Source organism: Myotis daubentonii, chromosome 6 (genome assembly GCF_963259705.1).
Source record: "Myotis daubentonii chromosome 6, mMyoDau2.1, whole genome shotgun sequence".
Taxonomy (NCBI): domain Eukaryota; kingdom Metazoa; phylum Chordata; class Mammalia; order Chiroptera; family Vespertilionidae; genus Myotis; species Myotis daubentonii.
Genome location: NC_081845.1, coordinates 60,417,835 through 60,442,743, shown reverse-complemented (window position 1 = coordinate 60,442,743; position 24,909 = coordinate 60,417,835). Strand labels below are relative to the sequence as shown.

Genomic DNA, 24,909 nt, shown 5'->3' with positions numbered 1-24,909 from the left:
CATTTGGTCAAAAAATGAACTCAAGCTTTTTCCTAATTCTTGCTGCCTTATGCAGACTTTGCCTCATTCCAATAGCTTAAATGTTTCAAATAATTCTTTAAGGGGTTAGCAAAACTGATCAGTAGCAGCCCGTGCCATAAGTGCAAAGAATCATGAAATTCTTGAAGCTGTGCTTAGGTCAGTCTAGGTCATCTGGTCAGGCCAAACTGGAAGAAATATTTCTTGCTATCTCTAGATCTAAGAAATTTCTTGCTGAAAATAGCCACAGGAAGCGAAACTCATCTTTCTTTAAACTACAGAAAAAAAATGAAGGACCAGAGCCTTCATGAATAGTTTTAACCCTGGGATCTCAAGGAAAGATCAGAACTGGACTTCAGGCGGCCAGCAGAAGTGCCGGGACTAGGGGGCTGTGCAGGTTAAGTGGTGGCTGTGATAGATTCACTGCAAAGGGAAAGAGGATGTACCGCTGGGCGTCCTAACAGCATGGGGGGACTGCCTGTGTCAGATGCTCCATGGGAATACCACCGTGTCTGTTAGGATTATCATGACAATGCACCACATAGCAACTGGAACCAGAACCCCAAATCTGTGATGCCTTTCCCAGGATGGGGAGTTGCATAAATTGGTATGATGGAAGAAAAGGCAACATTATCAGTTAAACCAGGCAGCACGTGGTGAATTGTTACCAAATAGAGCTCAGCTTTGATGCCACAAAATACCACGTGCGGGCATGCACATACAGTGCGATTGAAACTTCGTGGCCCATGCTCAGAAGTTGCATGGAAGAGCCACACTCAAGGGGCCAAAGAGCCGCATGTGGCTCGAGAGCCACAGTTTGCCGAACACTGGTTTAGGAGAGGAAAAGTGGCAGCCTCTACGTTAAAGAGGGGTGAACGGACCTTGCGGATCCCTCTCCACTTGTGTACCGCACTGGCCTCACCTCACTGTTCGCCTCGTCTTTCTCACATCTGTGCCCCTCCTGCACAGGACCTTCCTCTCTAACAGTAGCTCCCGTGCCTACTGGGCCCTCAATAAATGTGGAGGTGAACACTAGAAATGTGCAGCAGTGTGAGCTGGGGAGGGGTGCTACGGTCACCACCTCATCTTACTGCACTTTGCAGACGATCGTTGTCATGAACAGCGAGGCGAGGCCCTTTACCGGCACAAAGATTATGACTCCCTGAAGGCTCCAGTGATGGCTAGCATTTTTGGCAATAAAGTCTTTTAAAATTAAGGTATGTACATTGTGTTTTAGGCATAATGCTCTTGCACACTTAATACATTACAGTATAGTGTAAATATAACTTTTTAAAAAATCCTCACCTGAGGATATATTTTGATTTTTAGAGAGGGAAACATTGATCAGTTGCCTCCCGTATAAGCCCTGACCGGGAATTGAACCAGCAACCTAGGTGTGTGCCATGACCAAGAATCGAACACACGACCTTTTGGTGCATGGGACAACGCTCCAATCATGAGCCACCCGGCCAGGGTGTAAATATAACTTTTATATACACTGGGAAACAAAAAAAATTATATACTTGCTTTATTATGATATTTGCTTTATGGTCTATCTAGAACCAAACCTGCAATATCTCTGATGTATGCCTGCACTCATTCAGGCCCTATTCAGTGCAGGGCCTGAAAGGGGCTAAATATGTTAAGCATTACTCATAACTGCCTCCTTAACCGCCAACTAGCTGTCCTGATAATCACTGAAGTGAGGCCAAAGCACATAAAAAATTCCCCCACATTTGCTATCGCTCCTTTCCTCCCAATGTGAACACCCAAACACCCGAAGAGGCGGGGTGACGTCAGAGAGCCCTGTGGGATTTCCAGAGCGACATTCCAGCCAAAGCACTGCTCTGCGGGGCCTGGAAGCTGCTCTGATGCAAAGGCTCCCTGCCCTTTTATAATCCAGGCCCAGTACCAGAGCTGGAAAATCAAAAGCCTAGGTCAGGAAATTAAGGCAAAAACAAAGTTTTTTTCTCTGGGCTGTGTAAGTAACTAATTTCTAAAAAGCACATCTTTTACTGTAAAATCACTTTATGACTGCCTGCCGACAATTTCCCAGCTCTTCTTTCTATGCTATTTAAAAAAAAAAGAATTTTCTTAAATTTTCCTTTCTGGGAACCATCAGAAGAGATTTTCTCTATCACTGAAAACAGTGGAGGCTGAGAGAAACCTTTCATTTAATCAGCAGAACTGGGTACATGTGCGAGTTTGACATGCTTGGTGTACACCTTCCTGGAAAGTTCTATCAGCGTTCATAGCCTTAAAGTCTGTCAATGATTGGACTATATTTATTGGACATAAAATAGACTAGACTGCTATTTCTTTCCTCTTTGAAACACTCGAATTTGAAGTATTCATTTGAGACTCAGGTTATTGAAGTATTCATTTGAGACGCAGGACTGCTATGAAAATAAATACAGTAAGAATTTCTCTTGATTTGTTGATTGTGAATCCTCAGGAAAAGTGGCCAAAAGAATGGTCCTCAAAAAGGAAGGAAGACTTTCAGAATGATAGGTCACCAAGAGAGCTACAGAAAAATGTAAGGATTTGTCACTGTGGTATATAGGTGCTGATCACAATGGAATTATTCAGTATGCAATTACTAACTAGCTTATCATTCCCTGGGTTGGAGACAATTCTGGTGAAGGCTACTCTGAAAGACATGGATTCTTTTACTTTTATGTCCTAGAGGCAAAAGCAACATGGAAGTCTAACCTTGTTATTACAAAGTTCACTGGGATAGAGATAGCTAGATTCAAGTAGAATCTTTGGACTTTGCTGAATACTGCTTGAAGTATATGGGTCATTCCATTGGAATTTGTAAACATGTTTATTTTTTATGAGATTTCTTCATGCTCCTGAGTTTGACCAGGAACTTTCAAACAACCAAAATTCAAGCTGCTTTTAATTCCCCCAAACAAACGAGGAACTAAATAGAAATGACCTTTGCAAAACTGGGAGGTAGGGAAAGATGCCTTGGCAGAGAAAAAGCACTGGACGATCAGAGTTTTACGATTACCACAAAAGGGGCATGAGGACTGAGGACTTTGAAGCAGGACATGCAGCTACCTGTCCTGGTTCTGCAATTCACAGGTTGCGACACGTGGGGAAAACCATATATGTCTCTGAGGACACTGCATTTGTGAAAATGAAGACAATAACATCGCCTATTATCAAACAGCACTTCTCTGACATTCGCTATTCCCTTCCCTTGTTTTATTTTTCTTTATAGCAAATATCAATTGTTTTATTTTACTTTCTCCCCTGCTAAAATGGAAGCTCCATGAAGGCAGAGATTTTTGCTTCTTTTGTTCACTGAGGACTCTTGCAGAGCCTAGGACAGCACCTGGTGCATAAGGGTGCTCAATACATTTCTTTCAAGGAATGAATCTGTTTTGCTCTCATTCCAGGGTTATTGTAAGGTTCAGAAAAAAAGAATGTATGCAAAAGGGCTTTGTAAACGGCCAAGTGTAATGACTGTAATATATTGTTTTGGTCATTTATTGTCCAAATACTAACCTGCACCACACCCTGCAAATATCATGGAAGGAATAGAAGCTCTTTAAATCCTTGGTACCTTCGCTATAGTCAGGGCTGAGCACACTCAATGGCCTAACTAGAAAATCTAAACAATTCAGTGGGGGTAAAATCAATAAATAACTGTCTGACAGTTCTTACCCTAAACCCTAACTCACTAGCTAACCCACTGACCTTTTCACTTTTCAAACAATTGTGTTGATATCTTGAAGGAATATCATGAGTTTTAATTTGGTTTTAGTTTAAATGACAAGTAGAGTCTTGTCTAGGAAATATTTTGGTTAACAATACTATAATACATATAAATATATAAAATAGAATATTAAAAATAATAATAATTAAAAAAATAATATAGGCATACCTCTCAGAATACTTCAATAAAGTAAATATCTCAGTAAAGTGAGTTGCACAAATTTTTGATTTCCCAGCCCATATAATAGTTGTGTTTACAGTCTATTAAGTGTGCAATAACATTATGCTAGAAAAACAATGTACATATTTCAATAAAAACACTTTACTGCTAAAAGATGCCTAACACCATCTGAGCCTTCAACAGTTGCCATAAACCTTCAATTTGTAAAATATGCAAGATCTGCAAAGCACAATAAAGTGAATCACAAAATGAGGTGTGCCTGTAATATAAATAATAAAAATTCCAGGGCCAAAACAATATGTATGAGACAGCTGTAGAAGCAAAATTCTTTTACATATATTCTAAGCAACTCTATTGCTTTTAGTGAAGAAGGATCGGAAAGACTGTTTTCACTATCCAAGATCTATTGTGTGCAGTGCTTTCTAGATTTTCTGACTGACAGATCAATTTCAATAGCAATCCCTAGGGAGAAACCCAAATGCATTTCATGCCCAAATCTAAAAACATTAACGTTCGTTACACGTAGCCAACTGTCCTACAAATTATATTTTCAAGAAAATTCAAACATTCATAATTTTTGGTTGGTTCTAACATTAGTATAGTGACTTGATTTTGGATCACAAACTTCACCTCTCAAACTATTAGACTGAATGCTTGGTAGGTGGATGGTGGGGATGTGGTTATAGGCAGTTTTGTTTTGCTTTTAAATTATTTCTTTATAGATTCTGTTAAAGGTTTTCCACTTGGCAGAATGAATTTCTTTGTACAAATCCTCTGTAGGGATTTTACTACCACGATAAACTCTTCTGGATTATTATCCTCAATATGAACCATCCAATCAAAGAATCTGTAACTAGACATTGTTTTTATCTAGCTCACGACCCATTTTAGTTTATAAGTTCACTGCAATCTCTGTGCAAAAATGAATGACTGTCACCATAGTTACCATCTCACTTGCTACTTTTTCATCCATCTCCTTTAGAAGTTCATGATATTAGCACAGCGGGTCAAATGCAAGCATTTCTTCCAAGATCCTAGCTGTTTGGAGGTTTCTGTATATCAATACAGAGCTTCTTTGAATTATTGCCTAATTAACTATCCTAAGCCCTAAGACTTTTTCCGATTTAAAAAACCCAACTTTAGTATTTTGACATCTTGTGTATCCTTCCATAGCTTCTGGCTTTAGACACGACTCCTTAGGCAAATTTCAGAACCTAAAAAGTGATATATAATTCACTCACTGGAGCAGAGAATTTATTAAATCAACAGTCTTTGATTTCCTTGCTGTGAAAGGCAGACTTTGTTCTCCTTGATGAATTTACCTATTATCTCGATTTTTGCCCAGAAGGAATTCTCAGTATCTGCTTTAATAAGACAGCAGGACCCACAGGTAGAAACATAAGCAACACAGTAAGTGGAAAATGACTCATCTATGAACCCGACTGAAATATACCTAGGCCAAGGGGGACTACACAGTGACACTCTCTGGCTTATGTAGTCTCAACAACCTTGTACAGGAATAGTATTCATTCAGATGCAGACAATCATAACAATATTAAAAATTCCAGTTACATAACTGAATACAGGATGTCAAAGATACACTTACCTCCTGTTTAGTTATTTTGGATCCATCCTTGCCCTCTGTATTCTCTGGAGACTAGAAAGAAAATATTTCAGTAAATTGTATTTAAATTGGGAAACACACATTAGAGGGAGTTTTTTTTTAAGCTATTTAAATTCTCTGGACCACATATACCAACAGATACCTTGTGGGGGGAAAAGTAAGTTTATAAGAGAATATGTTGTTTACACACACACACACACACACACACACACACACACACACACACACTGCATAACTGCTCTCATTTTTAAACGAGGAGTGGTGCAAGAATTGATATGAGTCCCTGTTCTCAATGTACATTCAAACTAAGCAATTTTCATTCTTGTGAGTTAAAGAACAGAAACCCAGTAGTCAGTGGCAGGGGTGCCTGCGATCCACCTGCATGTTCCAGTTGCTTTGATTCTCTGAGATGAGGGCAGGGTATCTCGCTTTGATTTCTAGCCCATTTCTTGATATCACTTGACTTGATACTCATTATTTTTATAAAATATTACTATTTTTTGCCCTAGCTGGTTTGGCTCAGTGGATAGAGTGTCGGCCTGCAGACTGAAAGGTCCCAGGTTCTAGTCCAGTCAGGGCACATGCCTGGGTTGCAGTCTCCATCCCCAGCAGGGGGCCTGCAGGAGGCAGCTGATTAATGACTCTCTCTCATCATTGATGTTTCTATCTCTCTCTCCCTCTCCTTTCTTCTCTGAAATCAATAAAAATAAATTTTAAAAAAGGTTACTATTTTTCCATTATCAACTCCAGCATCTCTACCACACTCCCAGTTTCACAGGAGAGCCAAGAGCCCTGCCACCCGAGCTGATTTGTTCCCTGACTTTAATCCAGCCCTGTGCAGCGCCTACCCACTCTTGTGACAGTTAAAACCTGCTTCTTTTATAGGCTTGCCTACAACGGGGAAAGTATATTTAGATTTACATGACATACAAACTACCCCTATATATATATTTTTAAAATATATTTTATTGATATTTACAGAGAGGAAGGGAGAGGGATGAGAGTTAGAAACATCGATGAGAAACATTGATCAGCTGCCTCCTGCACACTCCCCACTGGGGATGTGCCCGCAACCAAGGTACATGCCCTTGACCGGAATTGAACCTGGGACCCTTGAGTCCGCAGGCTGATGTTCTATCCACTGAGCCAAACCGGTTAGGGCAACCCCGATATATTTTTATATACCCCAATATATTTTTATTGGCTAAGACAATAAGATTAAAAAAATCAGAAAATTAAACTACTTAAGATATGAATAGAGTTCCCATTAGAAAAAAAATACAAATAGCAAACCAATGTTTGGCACAACGTTTGGCTTAGCAATATAAAGCAGCTAATGCCTTATCTAATATGAGGGGGGGGGAAATAAGATCATAAAACCCACTGTTTGGTGGGGCAGGAGACACTGTAAATTAATATAGTATTTTCAAAGAACAACTGGGAATATGAGAAAGATACATACAACTAATTATATAATAACCCAATAATTCCAATTTTAGAACCAGGACTCAAAGAAAGACTCTGAAAAAAATATGGTTTTATTTGTATTTTTTCTAATATGAAATAACTGGAAACGACTTACTGGAAATGTTTAAATACACTATGTAACTATGAATGCAATGAGATTAAAATATTTAGACTATGTGACTACATAGAAAGAACACATAAAATAATGCTAAATTTAAACAGAAAATACTATACAAAACATAGGTCAGAAGTATATAAAGTTTTTGAAAAAGACAAAAGCTTTTCTTCAAGTCAAAGGACCTGGTAAATCTTCTTCCTAGGGTTTCCTGTTACCCAGTAGTTCAACCTCTCTCTGGAGCCCCCTAGACCTATGGAGTTCTCTTGTTTTCCAAATCAATGAACTTTTTTCCCTCCTCCAAGGGACCTCCTCTATCATACAGGGAAACTGAGCCTCCCTTTTCTGTTCTCCACTCTCTTGCACAGGATTGTCTGGTTCACAGTTCTAGTGCTACATCAGTCAGCCGAGTTAGGGAGGGCAAGTCTGAACACATGAAGACAATCCCCAGATGGGCTATTCAGCTGTGCTCACATCCTCGGCTCACTTCACAAACTCGACCCTTCTGGTCACAAACCAGACTCTCTGTTGTCAAGGAGTGCTGGACTGCCCGTATACCTGTCAGGCCACTAGGTAGATTTAAATCTGGGGTACTTCTACCTGTTACTGATAGGCATTTAAATAAGCAGCACATAGCTATTGATGTTAAATGATATTAAAAAACAAAAAATGATTAAATGACATTATTTTCAATATTTTTCTAAGAAGACTAGTGACAGCAATGTGACTGAGAGATGACTCTAAACACTGACCTAATAATGTTTGAACTGGATGTAAGTTACTGAAAAAGAGAAACTTGAAAAGATGCACCATTAAAAAAACAGGTGTAATTGAAAATATTAATGCCTTCAGATGAATGAACATAAGACTAGACATGTGAAGAACTACAACTCTAGGCAAAGCTGGTTTCTCTGGTAATCTCTCCACAAGTGCTTTCTACTAACACAGCGGTTCTCAACCTGTGGGTCGCGACCCCTTTGGGGGTCGAAGGACCTTTTCAAAGGGGTCGCCCAAGACCATCGGAAAACACATATATAATTACATATTGTTTTTGTGATTAATCATTATGCTTTAATTATGTTCAATTTGTAACAATGAAAATACATCCTGCATATCAGATATTTACATTACGATTCATAACAGTAGCAAAATTAAAGTTATGAAGTAGCAACGAAAATAATTTTATGGTTGGGGGTCACCACAACATGAGGAACTGTATTAAAAAGTCACGGCATTAGGAAGATTCAGAACCACTGTACTAACAAGCAGGTAACAAATCTACCGTCAGGAACAACCCAACTGATCTTTACCCTGGGATTAGTGTGGTACCGTGCTATGAATGCAGGTCAGGGCATCAGCTTAAAAGTTTCAGTAGAAATCCTAGATCAGTGCTGTCCTATAGAAATATATAATTCTGAATTTTCTAATAGCCACATTGAGAAAATAAAAAGTAGATGAAATTAATTCAATAATATTTTATTTAACTAAATATATCTAAAATTTTATCACTTCAATGTGTAATCAATATACAAATTTTGAAATATTACACAAACTTTTCTGTACTAAATCTCCAAAATCTGACATGTATTTTATACTCATAACACATCTTCATTCAAGAGCTAAGTTTTCACCAGGAACACCTATTTATGTATTTAAAGTTCATAAAGTTTATAGTGATTTTACATATCCAGGTTGTTTCAAACATATTACAATTTCCAATAACTGAATCTAATATCAGTTTTTTAGATTTAAATAGATTAAAAATAAAGTTTTAAAAACTGAGCTTATTTTTTTTATGTGGTTAATAGCCTCATAAAGCTACTGGCTACCATAATGGACAGCACAGTTCTAGACAATAACCACCACAAAAGAGGAGAGTAGGATAGATCAGAAGTCAAAGGTCTTGGTTTTGTTCTCAAGGACAATAAAGACAGAACAATTTTAGGCTTTGTTAAAATAAAATTTAAAGACAGTCATTAACATTTTTAAGACAAGAAATAGGATCTATAAACTTACAAGTCAGGAGAAGTGAAAATAAGCAAATTTTACAAATAAAAGGCAAGGAAGAAAAAAACAAAGCAAGGAAAAATACAGGAAAATAGAAACCACAAAGTAAGATTAGAAAAGGTCCAAATACATTAAAAATCACAATATAACTAAGCAAGTTATACTAAATCTTTACAATGTCAAGTGACAGAAGGAAGAAAGTGATTCCACTTTCACAAATTTTAAAACAGGAACAAATCAATATTATGGATTTGTATATGTCATATATAACATATATCATAAATGCATAAAATCATGGACTGAAAGAATACACACTAAATTCAGAATGGTTGTCTCTAGGGAGGCTGACAAGAGAAGGGAAACAAGGATGTTTCAAACTTGGACTTTATTGGTAACATTTTATTTATTACAAATATCTGAACCAAATATGCTAAAAAAATAAGTCAACTTTGTAAACTCTGAGCAGTGGGTAAATGGGAATATTAAATTATTTCCTGGATTTTTCTGTATTAATTTTTTTTCAAACAATATTAAAAATATTGTGGGGACAGGGCGAGAAGTAAAGCCCAGTTTAACAGTGCCACATCTATTCTCTACTACAAATTCCATGACTGGGTTTACTCATAGCATATTCTGTGTTTTTTCAATAGCTTATAAATCTGGTTCATACACTGCCTCTTCTTTTTCTGTTCAAGACACATAATTCATAATCGCTTCATCTGTGCTGATCTGAAGGAACTGGAGTCAGGCAATACTAGAAGCCTCTGAACACTGATTCAAAACTCTCCCTCTCGCACTAGTGTGGGAGGAGAGTGGGGCAGAGAGAGCATGGATTCCTTCAGCAGCTGGCCAATGGTACTGTACCCTTTCTTTCATTACACAGAGATGCCTGGGTCCTGCATCTGAGGGCACTGTAGTGTACTGAAGGGGACACAACTATATTTTCCTTAAGACTACAACAGGACCAGCAGTCCTTATCAGGAAAGCAAGAAAAGAACTTTGGAATTTTTATTCTATAGACTAGGGGTGAGGAATCTTTTTTTCTGCCAAGGGCCATTTGGATATTTATAACATCAGTTGTGGGCCACTCAAAATTATCAACTTAAAAATTAGCCTGCTATATTTGGTCAAACATTTAATTAACTCTCCCCTAATGCATTGGCAGGGCCAGCCCAAATGATTTCACGGGCCTTACATGGCCCTTGGGCCCGACGTTCTCCCCACCCCTGCTATAGATCATCCATATGGAATCAACAGGAAAAATTACCCAATTGCTGAGCTTCTCTTTCAATAAACAGCAGATACCACTTTACAGAGGGCACTGTGGGGGTCATGAGCCCAATTTTCTCCCTCCAAACTCAGGAAGGGATCAGAGAAGATGAGAAAATCCTTTCAAGAGTTACTCAGGAACACTTCCACATGGCAATAGCCTGTGGGTTTGCAGAGGAAGATATACTGAGGGTGTGGCAGGAAGCTGGGAAGTGTGAGTCTAGTACCCCTGGTGCCATGTTTCTCATTCTCACACAAGAAAGAGGAGAGTTCAGGATTCTCAGCAACGTGTGCTGGACCTGATATTAAAGTTCCCCAAAGTCTTTCCTGGAAAGTATAGGCTCTCAGAGTTTTACTTCTAAATTTTTAGTGACAGAAGCTATTGCTTTATAACTTAAGTGAATTAGTTGCATTATTATAACCATTTGCCAGCAGCCATAGAACAAATCCAGTCTCAACAACTGGGTTATCCATGCTAATCTGGAAAAGCTGGGAGTAGCTATAACCAATAATGACTTCTTTTAACCTGGGAATGTATTACTTGGAGGTGATTTGTCTTTAATTTGTTGGCTAATATTTTAAAAATTATTATTTGAAATTTCTTTTAAAGTTAATTTACAATTTTTATTACAAATGTAAGGCTGGAGAAAAAAATGAACTGTTTAGCAAAGGACAACCATTCTAGGACAAAAAACCCAAATAACCAATCCAGAGAAGACTGAAACGTGTCTGTTAAAAGTAACACATAATTCAACTACTTGAATAAAGCAATGTTAATTTCCCTCTACATTGCCCATGAAATCTTGTGAGGTTTTTCAAATAACAGTTCCCTTAAATTCAAATATTCCTATAATACATGAAATAGACACTAAAAGTTTTATTCAAAGCCATCAGTACCCTTGTTTTACATTAGTATGGCTGTTTTTCATTCATCCTAAAAGTGTATTTTGGGACCTTCCAATACTATACTGCTTTTTTTAAAAAAAATTCCTTATTGTTTAAAGTATTACATATGTCTCCTTTTTTCCCCATTGACCTTTCTCCTGTCGTTCCCAACCCCCGAGCATTTGCCCTCACCCCCTACTGTTTGTGTCCATGGGTTATACTTATATGCATGCATACAAGTCCTTTGGTTGATCTCTTACCCCCTTCTTCCTCCACGATACTGCTTTTTAAAATAAATCTTTAAAAATCCAATACTGGAATTGAGAGATCATATGCAGAGGAGTAATAATCAAATAAATGCTAAATGTTTGTTACTTCCTCCTTTGCTTATATCAATTGATTTCATCAACTTCTATAAACCCAAACTGTACTTTGAAGTCGTATCAGCCTTGTGTCTTCCCAAAGTAATATTTTGTTGTTTAAGATAAAAGTAACTGTGTAATAATTTTGCTTTAAAAGACTTTGGATGAATGGAAATAAACAGCAGCTCTCTCTTTTCTGAGGGATACTTTTAGGAAAAATATCTCACATTTTAAAAGATAATTGAAAGTAAAGAAAAAGCCATATTCAACTAGGTTCAGTGAAATTTTATTAGCATAAATATGCATAATTCAATAATGGGAGTATATTGTTAATATGAAATAAATAACTCAAAATATTTTACACAACTCTTTGTTATGAATTGCCTCTTTCATGAGAGTTATCTTTTTCCATGTGTTGTGGTTTTGTATGGGATGAGCTTATGGAGGAAACACCTGACTGAGGTCAGAAGCCTGCATTCTATACGGTCTCATATCTCACGTGTGGTTGGATCATTGAATTCTTTGAGTTGTCTAATCTTGCTGGAAATCACTTGATGTTTGAGTGGCTGCTGAAAGGAATTTAAAAGCCTTGCAAGGATACAATTGCTAGGGAGGTTAATAGGATAACTATGAGGAGAATAATAGGTAAGGAGTGAAAAATTTCCCAGAGCAAAGATTCCCAGGAGCCAAGATTTAAATACATCAACTGGGTTACAATCAGATTCAGGTTTTACACTTCTAAGTCAGTTTACATTTTTGGGAATAATGGGTAATTGGGTTTCAATTTCTTCTGTTATGTACATCACACAATATGATGTATTAGCAATTGCATATACTCATGATTACTTAGGACAGGATGAACATGAGGATATTTCATTTCATTTCATTTCATTATTTCATTTCATTTCATTTCATTTCATTTCATTTCATTTCATTTCATTTCATTTCATTTCATTTCATTTCATTTCATTTCTCTCTCAGAATTGATGTTTGGTGTTGCAGGTGAGCTTCCACCTAGATTAAGCCTGTAATCATGTGAGCAATCAGGTAATTTAATAAGAGAAATTTCTATGGAAACAGAAGAAAAACAAAGGTTAATAGAGTAAATTATAAACTCAATTTCTGAGTTTGGAGAGCAGTCAATTGAGAAATATTTAGATTTGAGTACAAAGCATCTATAGATGGTGGGATGAGAATAGCAGTTTCAACCTGATTGAGTTTTCTGGTTTGCACTTTGCCTGTCTTTGATGATGCCCTTGGGTGTGTGGTGAGTTGCCCATGCAACAAGCATGAAGGTTGTCTATACATGGTCTGTTGTGGTGATCCTCTGGCTTACAGGTAGATTAAAAAAAAACATTCCAAGATAATGAATAAAACTAGAGTCTGATAACAGGTGTACTGTAGTTTTCTATTAAAACATTTTTTTGCCCTAGCCAATTTGGCTCAGTGGATGGAGTGTCCGCCTGCGGACTGAAAGGTCCCGGGTTTCACTCCAGGCACATGCCTGGGTTTTGGGTTCGATCCCCAGTAGGGGGCATGCAGGAGGCAGCTGATCAATGATTCGCTCTCATCATTGATTTTTCTATCTCTCTCTCCCTCTCCCTTCCTCTCTAAAACCAATTAAAAATATTAAAAAAAGAAATAAATATTTATGAGAAGTATTATGGAATGGTTAATAAGAGCAAAATTCCTGAGTAAAAGAGGGCTGGGTTAGAATTCCTGATTCTATCACTTCCTAGCTGTGTGACCCAGGGGAAATGCCTCAATTTCACTAAATCCTAATATTCTTACTGTGTATGAGAAAGGCCGAGGGCTCAGTGGTTAAGAGCACAGGCTCTGGAGCCATGCTGCCAGGCCCACAATCCCAGCTCGGCCATTCCCAGCACAGGGGCCTTCTGCAAAATGGCAGTGTGAGGAGTACACACCTTCCTGGGAGGATTCAGTGCATTAAAGCAAAGTGCTCAGAACAGTGCCTGAGCTATAGAAAGCTACCTAACTGTTATTTATTGTGATTGTCATATCATTATCTGTGAGACGAGGACAACCTCAGAACTGTTGTGAGAGTAAAATGAAGTTATATGAAATTATACCTTAATACTTCCCACATATATTTTTATAACTTCACATATTTTTTTTATTAAAACTAAGGTGCCTAATGTATATAAAGTCCATAGCTCAGGACTGGTATATACAGGCATTCAATAAATGGTAGCTATTTAAATTTTAATAGTAAAACAATGTATTTATATGTTGTTACTGATGTTCATTTCTCTTCAAATATTAAATTTTAGAACCAATTTTGAAATTTAAAGTTGTTTTCTCTATTCTTTACTTGTGAATATGCATATCATTTACTTTATGGGCGACTTAATATGCATTTGCTTCTAGCATATTTAAATGGCTGTTTCTGGACATGTCCACAGATATACGAATATTAGATTCTATAAAAATCCTGACTAGGAATACGTGATTTGACTGAATTTTTCTGAGAAGAAAATGAAATGTACAATAAATAAGCAGCCAGTGAAAAAAGAATTCAACATTTTGATTTGGTTTGTTATCTTCAACACTGAATTTTAAATTACTCAGGAGACTAACCTCATATTTCAACATACTAGGTACTATGAAAGCAGTCAATTTAAATGATATTTATTTCAGTCACCATTTCCAAATTGTACCCTGAAGAAAAGTGGAATACATTTAATTTTGGTGTAAACAAAAGCAATGTTTTAGGAGGAAAATATAAGAGAAGAGGATCACATGATAACTGATTTGCTAAGGGAATTTTAATGTTATGTGAAGATATTTTTAAACACATTTCTTTTCTGTAAGAAAATGAACCAGATTAAAGCTTATGTTCTTTCAAAAGTACTACATTTTTATTTGGTTGCTGAACATTTACTCCTATAATTGCAGTAAATTAGACATCCAGGGTGAGATGCTTACTCCCTATGCACTGTGTTTGCCATTTGTAGTCCTACAAAATAAAAGGTTGAGGCTTACTACAAGCCTATTATTTCACAGTAGTTCTCTTAATAATTAAAAATATCATTATCCCATAATGAATATCTCTACTGTTTTACATGTGCCAGGTACTGTGCTAAGAACTCTACATTCACTCTGTCATTTAATTCCTCCAACAACCCAATGAGGTAGAAGATAATTCTATTCTGGTTTTATAGATGAGGAAACTGAGTCTTAGAGATTTAGGAACTTAGAAGCTTAGGAAGAAGTAACCTGCCCTAAATCATATATCTAGTAAACTGTAAAGCCAGACCAAATTGGACAATCTCATGAACAAGTATATGAAATAATTAAATTTATACTTAAGTATAATTACATTTATACTTATTGAAAACCATTCATTCATGTACTCATTCAACAAACAGTTACAGTACCTATGCTAGGATCTCTGGGAATAAAAAAGATCAGAGCCATCAAAGACTTCATGCTAAAGTGGAATTAGGATTACAAAGTTAATTCAAAATTAGGTAATAAATCAAATAAGGTGAGCCAACTTAGAAACATGGTCCCTGACAACCACCTTTAAAACACAAGAAGGTCATTAACAGAAAGGCATAGGGACCAAGAAGTCACTGAATCTCTACTAATGAGAAGGATGGCTACTGTTCACAATCCAATCTCAATTGTACTAACAGGCATTGAATTTAACTTCCTCAAACAGCAAAGAAATACTTCATAGAAAGACCAATGACAGATGACCTGTAGTAACAAACTAGCACTCATCCTCTTAAGAATAAAAAAAAAGAAGCTATAACCCCCAACCATTTAAACCAGCCGTGGGCAAACTATGGCCCGTGGGCCGGATCCGGCCCATTTGAAATGAATAAAACTAAAAAAAAAAAAAAGACCGTACCCTTTTATGTAATGATGTTTACTTTGAATTTATATTAGTTCACACAAACACTCCATCCATGCTTTTGTTCCGGCCCTCCGCTCCAGTTTAAGAACCCATTGTGGCCCTCGAGTCAAAAAGTTTGCCCACCCCTGATTTAAACCAAACAATTTTTGACAGTTTTTTGTTTTTGTTTTTTCCTTTTGGACATGTATTCTGGTCAATCCTTGAAATGCTCCATAGCTCATAGCTTTTCTTGTGGCTTATTATCACTTCTTGTCATGAATTATAAATGCTTGCATATGTATATAACCTACCCTGTCAGACTGAAAGATCCTTAAAATAGGGCATTTATTCACTTACTTTAAAAGGATTGATAAAAACATTAATAACTTTCCTGAAGTGCTTGCATAAAGATGATGCTCAAGAAATGTATATTTAACATGGAGTGAGTGAATCTATATATACAAAAGCCTAAGTGACTGAAAGACTGAATGACTGAACAACCGGCCGACTGGTTGCTATGACATGCACTGACAACCAGGGGCCAGATGCTCAATGCAGGAGCTGCCCCCGGTGGTCAGTGTGTTCCCACAGTGGGAGCGCTACTCAGCCAGAAGCCGGGATCATGGCTGGCGAGGGCAGTTGTGGCGGCTGCCTCTGTGGCAGCACTACCAAGCTGCGGGAGCAGCAGACACAGCGGGCCTGGATGAGCAGGAGCAGGGGCGTTGCCCGACTCAGGCTTGGGCTCCTCCCTGGCCACCTGCTGCCTCGTGCACTGCTACACCCCCTGAGGGGTCCTGGATTGAGAGAGGGCAGGGGCCCCACAGGTGCACAAATCCATGCACCGGGCATCTAGTAAATAAACAAAATGAACAAAGACTGCCATTTGGGAGTCTTTACTCAAATATAGGCTCCATATCAATATTAACTCAAATTCAGTAAGCACTTATGGATGGCATACTATCAGTCAGACCCTTTCATATTCAGACCAGGAAACTCAATATAGCTAAAATGGCAATTCTCTCCAATTAATTTATAAATGTAATTAAATTTCCATCAAAATCACAACAGGCATTTCTGTAGAAATTTACATGCTGCTCCTAAAATTTATATGGAAATGTGAAGGACGTAATAGCCAAAACAGTTTTGAAAAAGAAGAACAAAGTGGAGAATTGACATTATTAGATTTCAGATCTTACTATAAAACCCAGATAATGTGGTATTAATGTAAGAATAGACATGGAGAGAATGGAACACCACTTAGAGCCCCAAAATAAACCTTTACAATCATGATAAAGTGATTTTCAACAAAGGTACCTAGGCAAGTTGTGGGAAAGAATTATCTTTTCAACAATTGGTGTTGGCCCAAATGGATATCCACATGTCAAAAGAAAATTTAAACCTTTATCTCACACTATATCCAATATTAACTCAAAATAGATCATAGACCTAAATATGAGATAAAAAATCTAGAAGAAAATACCTATGGCCTTGGATTAGGCAAAGATTTAAAACTCTGTTCTTTAAAATATATTATTAAGACAGGGTGTTTTTTTTTAAAGACACAGACTGGAAGAAAATATCTATAAATCATACATCTGATAAAGGACTTGCATCCAGAAAATACAAAGAATTCATACAACTCAATAGTAACATAAGCAATACAATTCAAAAATGGGCAAAATATCTGAATAGACATTTCACCTCAGATATACACTGTGCTAGTAAGCACAGGAAAAGATGTTCATTATCATTAGCTATTATAGGAAATCTAAATTACATTAATCAGAATGGCTATAGCAAAAATAGTAACAATACCAGGTATGAGCAAGGATGTAGAGAAGCTTGAACTCTTATGCACTGATGGTACAATCACTTTGGAAAATAGTGCAGAAGTTTCTTAAATGTTAAAGACACTTTCATGCTACCACCATTTCTACCTTTTGAAAACTTCCCTAGAGAAATGAAAACATGTCCATGAAATACTTATATAGAACTAATCCAAATGTCTATCAAACTGTGAAAAGATAAACAAAAACTAGTAAATCCACCCAATGGAGTATTATTGGGCAATAAAAAAGAATGAATACTAGTATGTGCTATAATTTAAAAATATTATGCTGAATGAAAGAAACCAGACACAAAAGACTACATGTTGTTTGATTCCTTTTATATAAAATTTTCAGAAAAGGCAAACTTAAGGAGAGTAGATTAGTGGTTGCCTGGGACTGGGGTGGGAAAAAGGACTGGCTGCAAACAACATAAGAGACTTTTTTTGGAGTGATAGAAATGGTTTAAAACTGAATTATGGTAATGTTATACAACTCTATAAATTTATTAAAAATCATTGATCTGTATACTCTGAAAAGATGACTGAACTTTATGGTAAGTAGATCATAGCTCAATAAAGTTTCTTTAAAAATATTTTTTTTATTGATTTCAGAGAGGAATGGAGAAGGAGAGATAGAAACATCAATGATGAGGGAGAAGAGAATCATTGATCGGCTGCCTCCTGCACGCCTCCACTGGGGATCGAGTAGGCAATCTGGCATGTGTCCTGACCAGGAATCAAACTCTTGGTTCATAGTTTGATGTTCAACTGGCTGGATAAATTTTTTTTTTTAAAGGAAATTATACTCCCAAACACATTGCTTGAGAGTTACATGGAGTGTCAATATCACTCAGTCATGGGCAGTGGTACTTTCAATCTTTTTTAAGAACTGCATCTCATTATTCTTAATAATATACATTTCTTTGATTTATAGTACAACTAAACATTTTCATCTATTTGAGCCTGTTATTTTCTTATAAGAATATACATCTTTTCCACAAGGACATTTGAGACTATCAAACTAAAAAGTCTCTGCACAGCAAAAGAAACTGACAACAGGCGGCCAACCAAATGGGAGATGATATTTACAAACAGTAGCTCTGACAAAGAATTAATTTCCAAAATATATAAAGAACTCATAAAACTCAACACCAAACAAATAACCCAATAACAAATGGGCAGAGAACCTGAACAGACTCCTCTCCCAAGAAGACATATGAACAGCCAATAGATGTACAGTATATGAAAAGATGTTCAACCTCACTAGCAATTAGAGAAATGAATATCAAAACTACAATGAGATACCACCTCACACCTGTTAGAGTGGCTATTATCAACAAGACAAGTAATAACAAATGTTGTAGAGGTAGTGGAGGAAAGGGAACTTTCATTCACTGCTGGTGGAAATGTAGACTGGTACAACCACCATGGGAAACAGTCTGGTGATTCCTCAAAAAATTAAGAATAGATGCCCTGACCGGTTTGGCTCAGTGGATAGAGCGTCGGCCTGCAGACTCAAGGGTCCCAGGTTCGATTCCGGTCAAGGGCATGTACCTTGGTTGCGGGCACATCCCCAATAGGGGGCATGCAGGAGGCAGCTGATCAATGTTTCTCTCTCATCTCTATCCCTCTCACTCCCTCTCTGTAAAAAACTCAATAAAATATATATTTTTTAAAAAAATTAAGACTAGAGCTACCATACAACCCAGCAATCCCTCTCCTGGGTAAATACTCGAAAAACTAAAAAATATGTATTTGCAAAGATATATGCACCCCTATGTTCACTGCACCATTAGTCATGGTGGCCAAGACATGGAAACAACACAAGTGTCCTGTGATAGAGGACTGGATAAAGATGTGGTGCACATACACAATGGAATACTACTCAGCCATAAGAAAGGATGAAATACTGCCATTTACAATAACATGGATGGACCTCGAGAATATTTTGCTAAGTGAAATAAGTCAGTCAGAAAAAACTCAGAACCATATGATTTCACTCATATGTGGGATATAAAACTGAAACTCATGAACACAAACAGCAAGCAGTGTGGTGGTGCCAGAGGGAAGGGAATGGGGAATAAAAGGGCCCTATTATATGGTGACGGGAGAAGATTTGACTTTGGGTGGTGGCACACAGTGCAATATACAGATCTTGTAACATAGAAACCCACACCTGAAACCTGTATGATCATATTAACCAATGTCACTCCAATAAATGTACTAAACATTTTTTATTAAAAATAAAATAGCAAACTTTTTTTCAGTGATATCTGATACAAATAATTCTCCCAGTTTTTCATAAGTTTTTAAATTTTAACAGTTCTTCTTTTGCCATATCAAAATATTCCTTTTCATATAGTCAAATGTATCTGTATTTTCATTTATATCTGTCTCTGGTGTTATAACCTGTGGTATTATTATGAAAGATTAATCAGGAATCTTGAGTATTATTAGTTAAGCATCCCCTGTGCCAAGCCCAGCACTACTGCGCCTTTCCATTTTAAGAAAAACAAAAACAAACCTATTTTCATATTTCAAAACAGGAGGCAGACAGCCTTCCTCCCATCCGCTTACCCCTTTATTTAACACATTGTATGCGGGAAACGTATTTATATGTTTTACGTATTTATACGTTCTACCAGTGTAGTAGAGTGCCGGACACGTATTAATATGTTTCTTATAGACTAGCGGTAGAATGCGGGTAACATATAAATACGTAAACTAAAGTTATCGTAATTTTACTGAACGTTGCCATTTGCGCAAAAAATTAGCAAAAATGGCCCGCACCACCTGTTAGCGCGCGATAAAAACTACCTGCAAACAATGTGTTAAGTATAAAAAAACACTAGTGTTTACACCCCAAATTCATGGAAAATCTTCTCATGACAGAATTTCTGATGTGATACACTAGACATCTATATATATAAAAGCCTAAGTGACTAATACGGCAGAACAACCAGAATGACTGGTTGCTATGATGCTCACTGACCACCAGGGAGCAGGCACTCAATGCAGGAACTGCTCCCTGGTGGTCGGTGAGCTCCCATAGGGGGAGTGCCACTCAGCCAGAAGCCGGGCCCATGGCTGGCGAACACAGCTGCGGTGGCAGGAGCCCATCCTGACTCCGCGGCAGTACTACAAAGTGTCGGCGGCAGGTGCAATGGGCCAGGATGAGCGCGAGCGGCATGGTGCCCAGCACCAGGTTAGGCTCCTTCCTGGCCGCCTGCCACTTGGTGCACTGCTGCATCCCCCAAAGGGGTCCCAGACTGCGAGGACTGCGAGGAGAAAGGAAATTAATACCTGGGTACATTAGAGGGAAACTACAAAAAACAAAACAAAAAAACAAAGGCAGAGAACATATTAAAAACAGTCAGAAGAAAACCGGCAGGCGGACATCCCCCAAGTAATCCCAGACTGCGAGAGGGCACAGGCCGGGCTGAGGGATCCTCCCTTCCATGCACGAATTTCATGCACTGGGCCTCTAGTTTCTAATAATTCTAGCAATGAGGAACTGGGGGGGAAAAAGAAGGATGTGAAAATGTGTTTGCTATTGCTAATCATGCCAGGACTCTAGGCCTGCCTGGCTGATACTCTTAACATCAGATCATAACCAAATAACGTGACCACTGCAGACATTCATGGACATCTGACCACAACAGTCTAGAAGTCAGTCACACACTATCCCACCACCACCTTAGTCCACGAATATTGTCATTTTCCCTGCTATTCCACTCACTATTTATGAGTAGTAACCCATTGAGCCACCACCCATTAGGTAGTAAATATATGGGAAAGTCAATTTTACTTAAATCTCACAAACTCAGAAAGAGATTTAATGTAACTGAAGAACTCTTCACTGTTGAGTGATGTATTACTTAAAAAAAAAATACTACAGCAGTAATAAAAAGCCCATTGGTTTAATGTAGTCATCACATGCAAAGATACAGATAAAATAAATATATGATTAAGAAATGTAAGGCCCGGCTGGCGTGGCTCAGTGGTTGAGCGTCAACCTATGAACCATGAGGTCACAGTTTGATTCCTGGTTAAGTCAGGGCATATGCCTGGGTTGCAGGCTCGATCCCCAGTGTGGAATGTGCAGGAGGCAGCTAGTTTATGATTCTCTCTGATCATTGATGTTTCTCTCTCTCTCTCTCCCTCTCCATTCCTCTCTGAAATCAATAAAAATATATTTAATTTTAAAAAAAGAAATGTAAGAATGTTTTACATTAATATAGATATTATGGGCTTTGAGTTGTGTGACTGAGGCCTTATCAAGTTAAGATACAATCTGAAGAGGCATTCAAATGCCTGATAACAGAGAATGACTGTTTTTTTCTTTGTATATGAGTTCTACCCACATTTTCAAGACCAGCCCAAATTCAACCTTCTTTCCTTTTCTATCCTACAGCTTTTAGAATCTATACTACATATTCTAGAACATATATATAGGCTTAATATTATTCAATTGTTTTGATTCTGCCACTCTCGTCACCTCATTGAATTAAATATAAGCTCCATGAGAACAACCTGTGCATCCCCATAGCATTAAAGCAGTGCGAGGACTCCAGATGTTTTTTTATTATTGTTAAATTTTATTATACTTTTATTCCAGATGGTTTATGCCCCTTCTTATTCTGCAGAAGCCTAAACATGTGCTCATTAAATAATTTTTCTTGATTTCTGGGAACAGGTTAAAAAAGAGGTCAAGATGGCAGAAAGTGTTGTGAGGGCACTTTTAAAACTTATTATAATGTAGAACAGGCAGTCCTTTAGTAAAAACAACCACACTGAGTATGTAAATGTTCTGACAGTTACTCCAGCTTTACAGATCTCCAAAAGCTATGGATGGATGATGTCCAGTTCTTTTCTTTGCATCTAGGCAGGCTTTACCTAATGACAATGGCTTCCAATATAAATTCCAGTGAACTCCAGGATTCCGGGAGGCAGCTATAAAGTTGAACTGATGGATGGAATGGCCAAGTAGCCGTTTAATTTGTGGCTGCTCCTCTCCGGGTTTTTGAGCTCTAGGTGCAAATGAAGACCTTTCTATTAATAAGGAGAAGTTTGTCATCTCTGAAGAACACTCTGAGGTCCTGAGGGATGATACACAGGTGCCTGTACAGAGGTCTGCTAGCTTTTCCAGAATGCCTGCTAGCTGTTTTAAAGGGGTTCGCTGCCTTCCAGAGAAATAAAACAATAATCAAAAGCCAGCTCCTCTACTGTTTTTCTTTCCTTTCCTTCTATTTCCTTAAGAGAGGTGGACAATGAGGGAAAGAAAAAGTAATGGTTTCACCAACTCTGGCTCTTGAACAACAAGGATTCTACCATGTCAGGGTCCATTAAACATAAAGGGTTTGTGCACACCTAACCTGTTTATCTAAATTTGTTAATAATTCTAAGGAAAGGAAATGGCGCCAACTAACCCTGTAGCCCATTTCTTGATGAATAGTTCCTTTGACTCTACTAGAATTCCAAGCCTTGTCATTAAAGCTCAGATAAAATGCTGAAAATGGTGAATCATTTTAATATCCTTATTTTAATACAACAGGGCTGGGAAAAATACTTTCATAAAAATTAAGTTTAAATAATGAATCTCAAGTATTGGCACTCTCAACAAGCCATCCATCTTCTTAGGCTTGAAGTATCTTGGATTTCCTAAATTCCTCTAGACTAAATGAAGAGACTGAGTAAATAATGTCTGAAGGTAAGAAATTTGGACCTACGGAATCTAATTAAATCTTTGGTACTAGCTATTGGTTGGTGAGACAGTGGGTACTTCAAGTTTCTAATCCCCAGTACAATGGTGATAACACTCCTCAAGGTGTTTGAGGATTAAATGAGATAGATAATGCAAGTCAAATATTCTCACAGTAAGAGGCACACAGTATGTGCAAAATAAATTAAGATTTAAAAAAAACTGGTTTAATTAATATGTTTTTTAACAAAGTAGAGACAAGTTTTCATCAAATTTTCAATAACGATAGATAATGCAAAAGCTGCTGTATTTTTTTAACTTCAATATTTTTAAGGAATGCATTCACTTAAACACACAAATCAGTCCACAGTCTTTACCGGATCAAACAGGATATTATTTGTAATTATGCTTCAAAGGTAGTACCCTCACTGGCGGCCACTGGCGGGAACATGGGCGCAGGCAGTGGGAGGGCGCAAAGCCGCCACACACCTGTTTTCTCCGGGCGGAGGGGCGCCTTCCCATCCCTCCCCGGGACAATGACAAGTCGCAGCGCGGACTCGGAGAGAAAGAGACGTCCGCGCGCGAGATACTGGGTGTCCGGTGCCCGCGCGGAAGGGGACATAATAGTCCGCAAGCAGCAGATGAGACTTGGGTGACCCCAGTTCCCTCTGCGCACGGAGGGGGGCCGGAGAGGGCGGACCCCGCCTTCCCCGACGGTGGGTTTGGGTCGCGGGGCGGACCGGGTGGCCTCTGCCCTTGGCGGCCACGGTGGGTGACCCGGGGCCAGGCGCCGCCCGTCTGCACGGCGCCAACTCCGCCGCGCTCTCCGCGAACTGCGGCCCCGCCTCGGCGTCCCCAGCACTGATTGACACCGGAGTTGGTACATACGGGTCTGCCGCGGAGCGAGCAGGGGGGTGAGCGCTATTTTAAACATGGCTTTCCCTCTGCCGGAGCCGCGGGCACGGCCCCCTTGGGAAGAGCCCCAACATCTGCCCGACTTATCTTTTCCCATCTCCTCGTGCGCGTCCTCGTTCCCCCCTCCCGCCGCTTTTCCGCCACACGAGCTACAACCGGGCAGTTTGCAGAGGAGACTCCCCTCCTGGAAAGGGGAAGGTAAACCGCGTCTGCTTCTTGCAGGAGACGGAAACCATTCCGCAGAGAATGAGTTCAAAAAGAGGGAAAACCGCGTCGCTGGACAGAAAGTAACATTCAGAGACCGATGGGGCCGGGCGGAGGGAGAGCAATGTCCACAACAAGCATCTGAAAACACGCGTAGGGAGCGAAGAGATTCGCAATCGCCGACTTAGTACCGGGCGCATTCCGCGCAAGCCATGGCAATGACAAGGTTTGCTGGAAGCACAATTTGAAGGCCTTTGAAATCTTTTTTTTTTTTTTTTTTTGGTAAGACTTACCTTTCTCTTCGGCATAATGACTATGTTCGTGTAGCTAAAAAAGTAAAGCCACGGGCTGGAACTGCTGGCACCGCCGCTGGATGTTGCCGCCGCCGCTGCTGCTGCTCACGCGCGGGGCACGGCCTCTCCGACCTGCACCTCCACTGCTCCCTCAGGGGGCCCTCTACTCGCTGGCCTCCCGGCTCCTCCAATGAGAAGCGCCGGCAGCTGGCCGCGAGGCCCCATTGGCTGCGACAACGTTCTAAATTCCACGAGGGCACGCCCACCTCTGCGCGCTCAGTAGGCGCTGTTGTAGTTTCCAATTCACGGGAAAAAATCTGCCTGGCGACTGAGCATGCCCAGTTCTACTAGTAAACCCCAAGCCACAGGATCCTGGAGTTGCATTGTTTTGCTGCTCCCTCTTTGGATTGTGCCAGTGTGGGCGGACCTTCCTAGGGAGGAAAAATATTAAG

At 38.8% G+C, this 24,909-nt stretch overlaps 1 protein-coding gene across 5 annotated transcripts in view; it reads right to left on the bottom strand.

The window, feature by feature from the left end:
• HMGN3 (high mobility group nucleosomal binding domain 3) overlaps positions 1-24,618 on the bottom strand; it is a 31,538-nt gene extending 6,920 nt beyond the window's left edge. For all 5 annotated transcript variants that reach the window (XM_059701131.1, XM_059701129.1, XM_059701130.1 and 2 more), the window contains exons 1-2: positions 24,458-24,618; positions 5,532-5,582 (exon numbers count right to left, since the gene is read on the bottom strand). In XM_059701131.1, the coding sequence (XP_059557114.1) occupies positions 5,532-5,582; positions 24,458-24,472 (66 nt within the window). In that variant the 5' untranslated portion in view covers positions 24,473-24,618. The remainder of the gene's footprint in view (positions 1-5,531; positions 5,583-24,457) is intronic.
• Between the last annotated feature and the right edge of the window lie 291 nt (positions 24,619-24,909).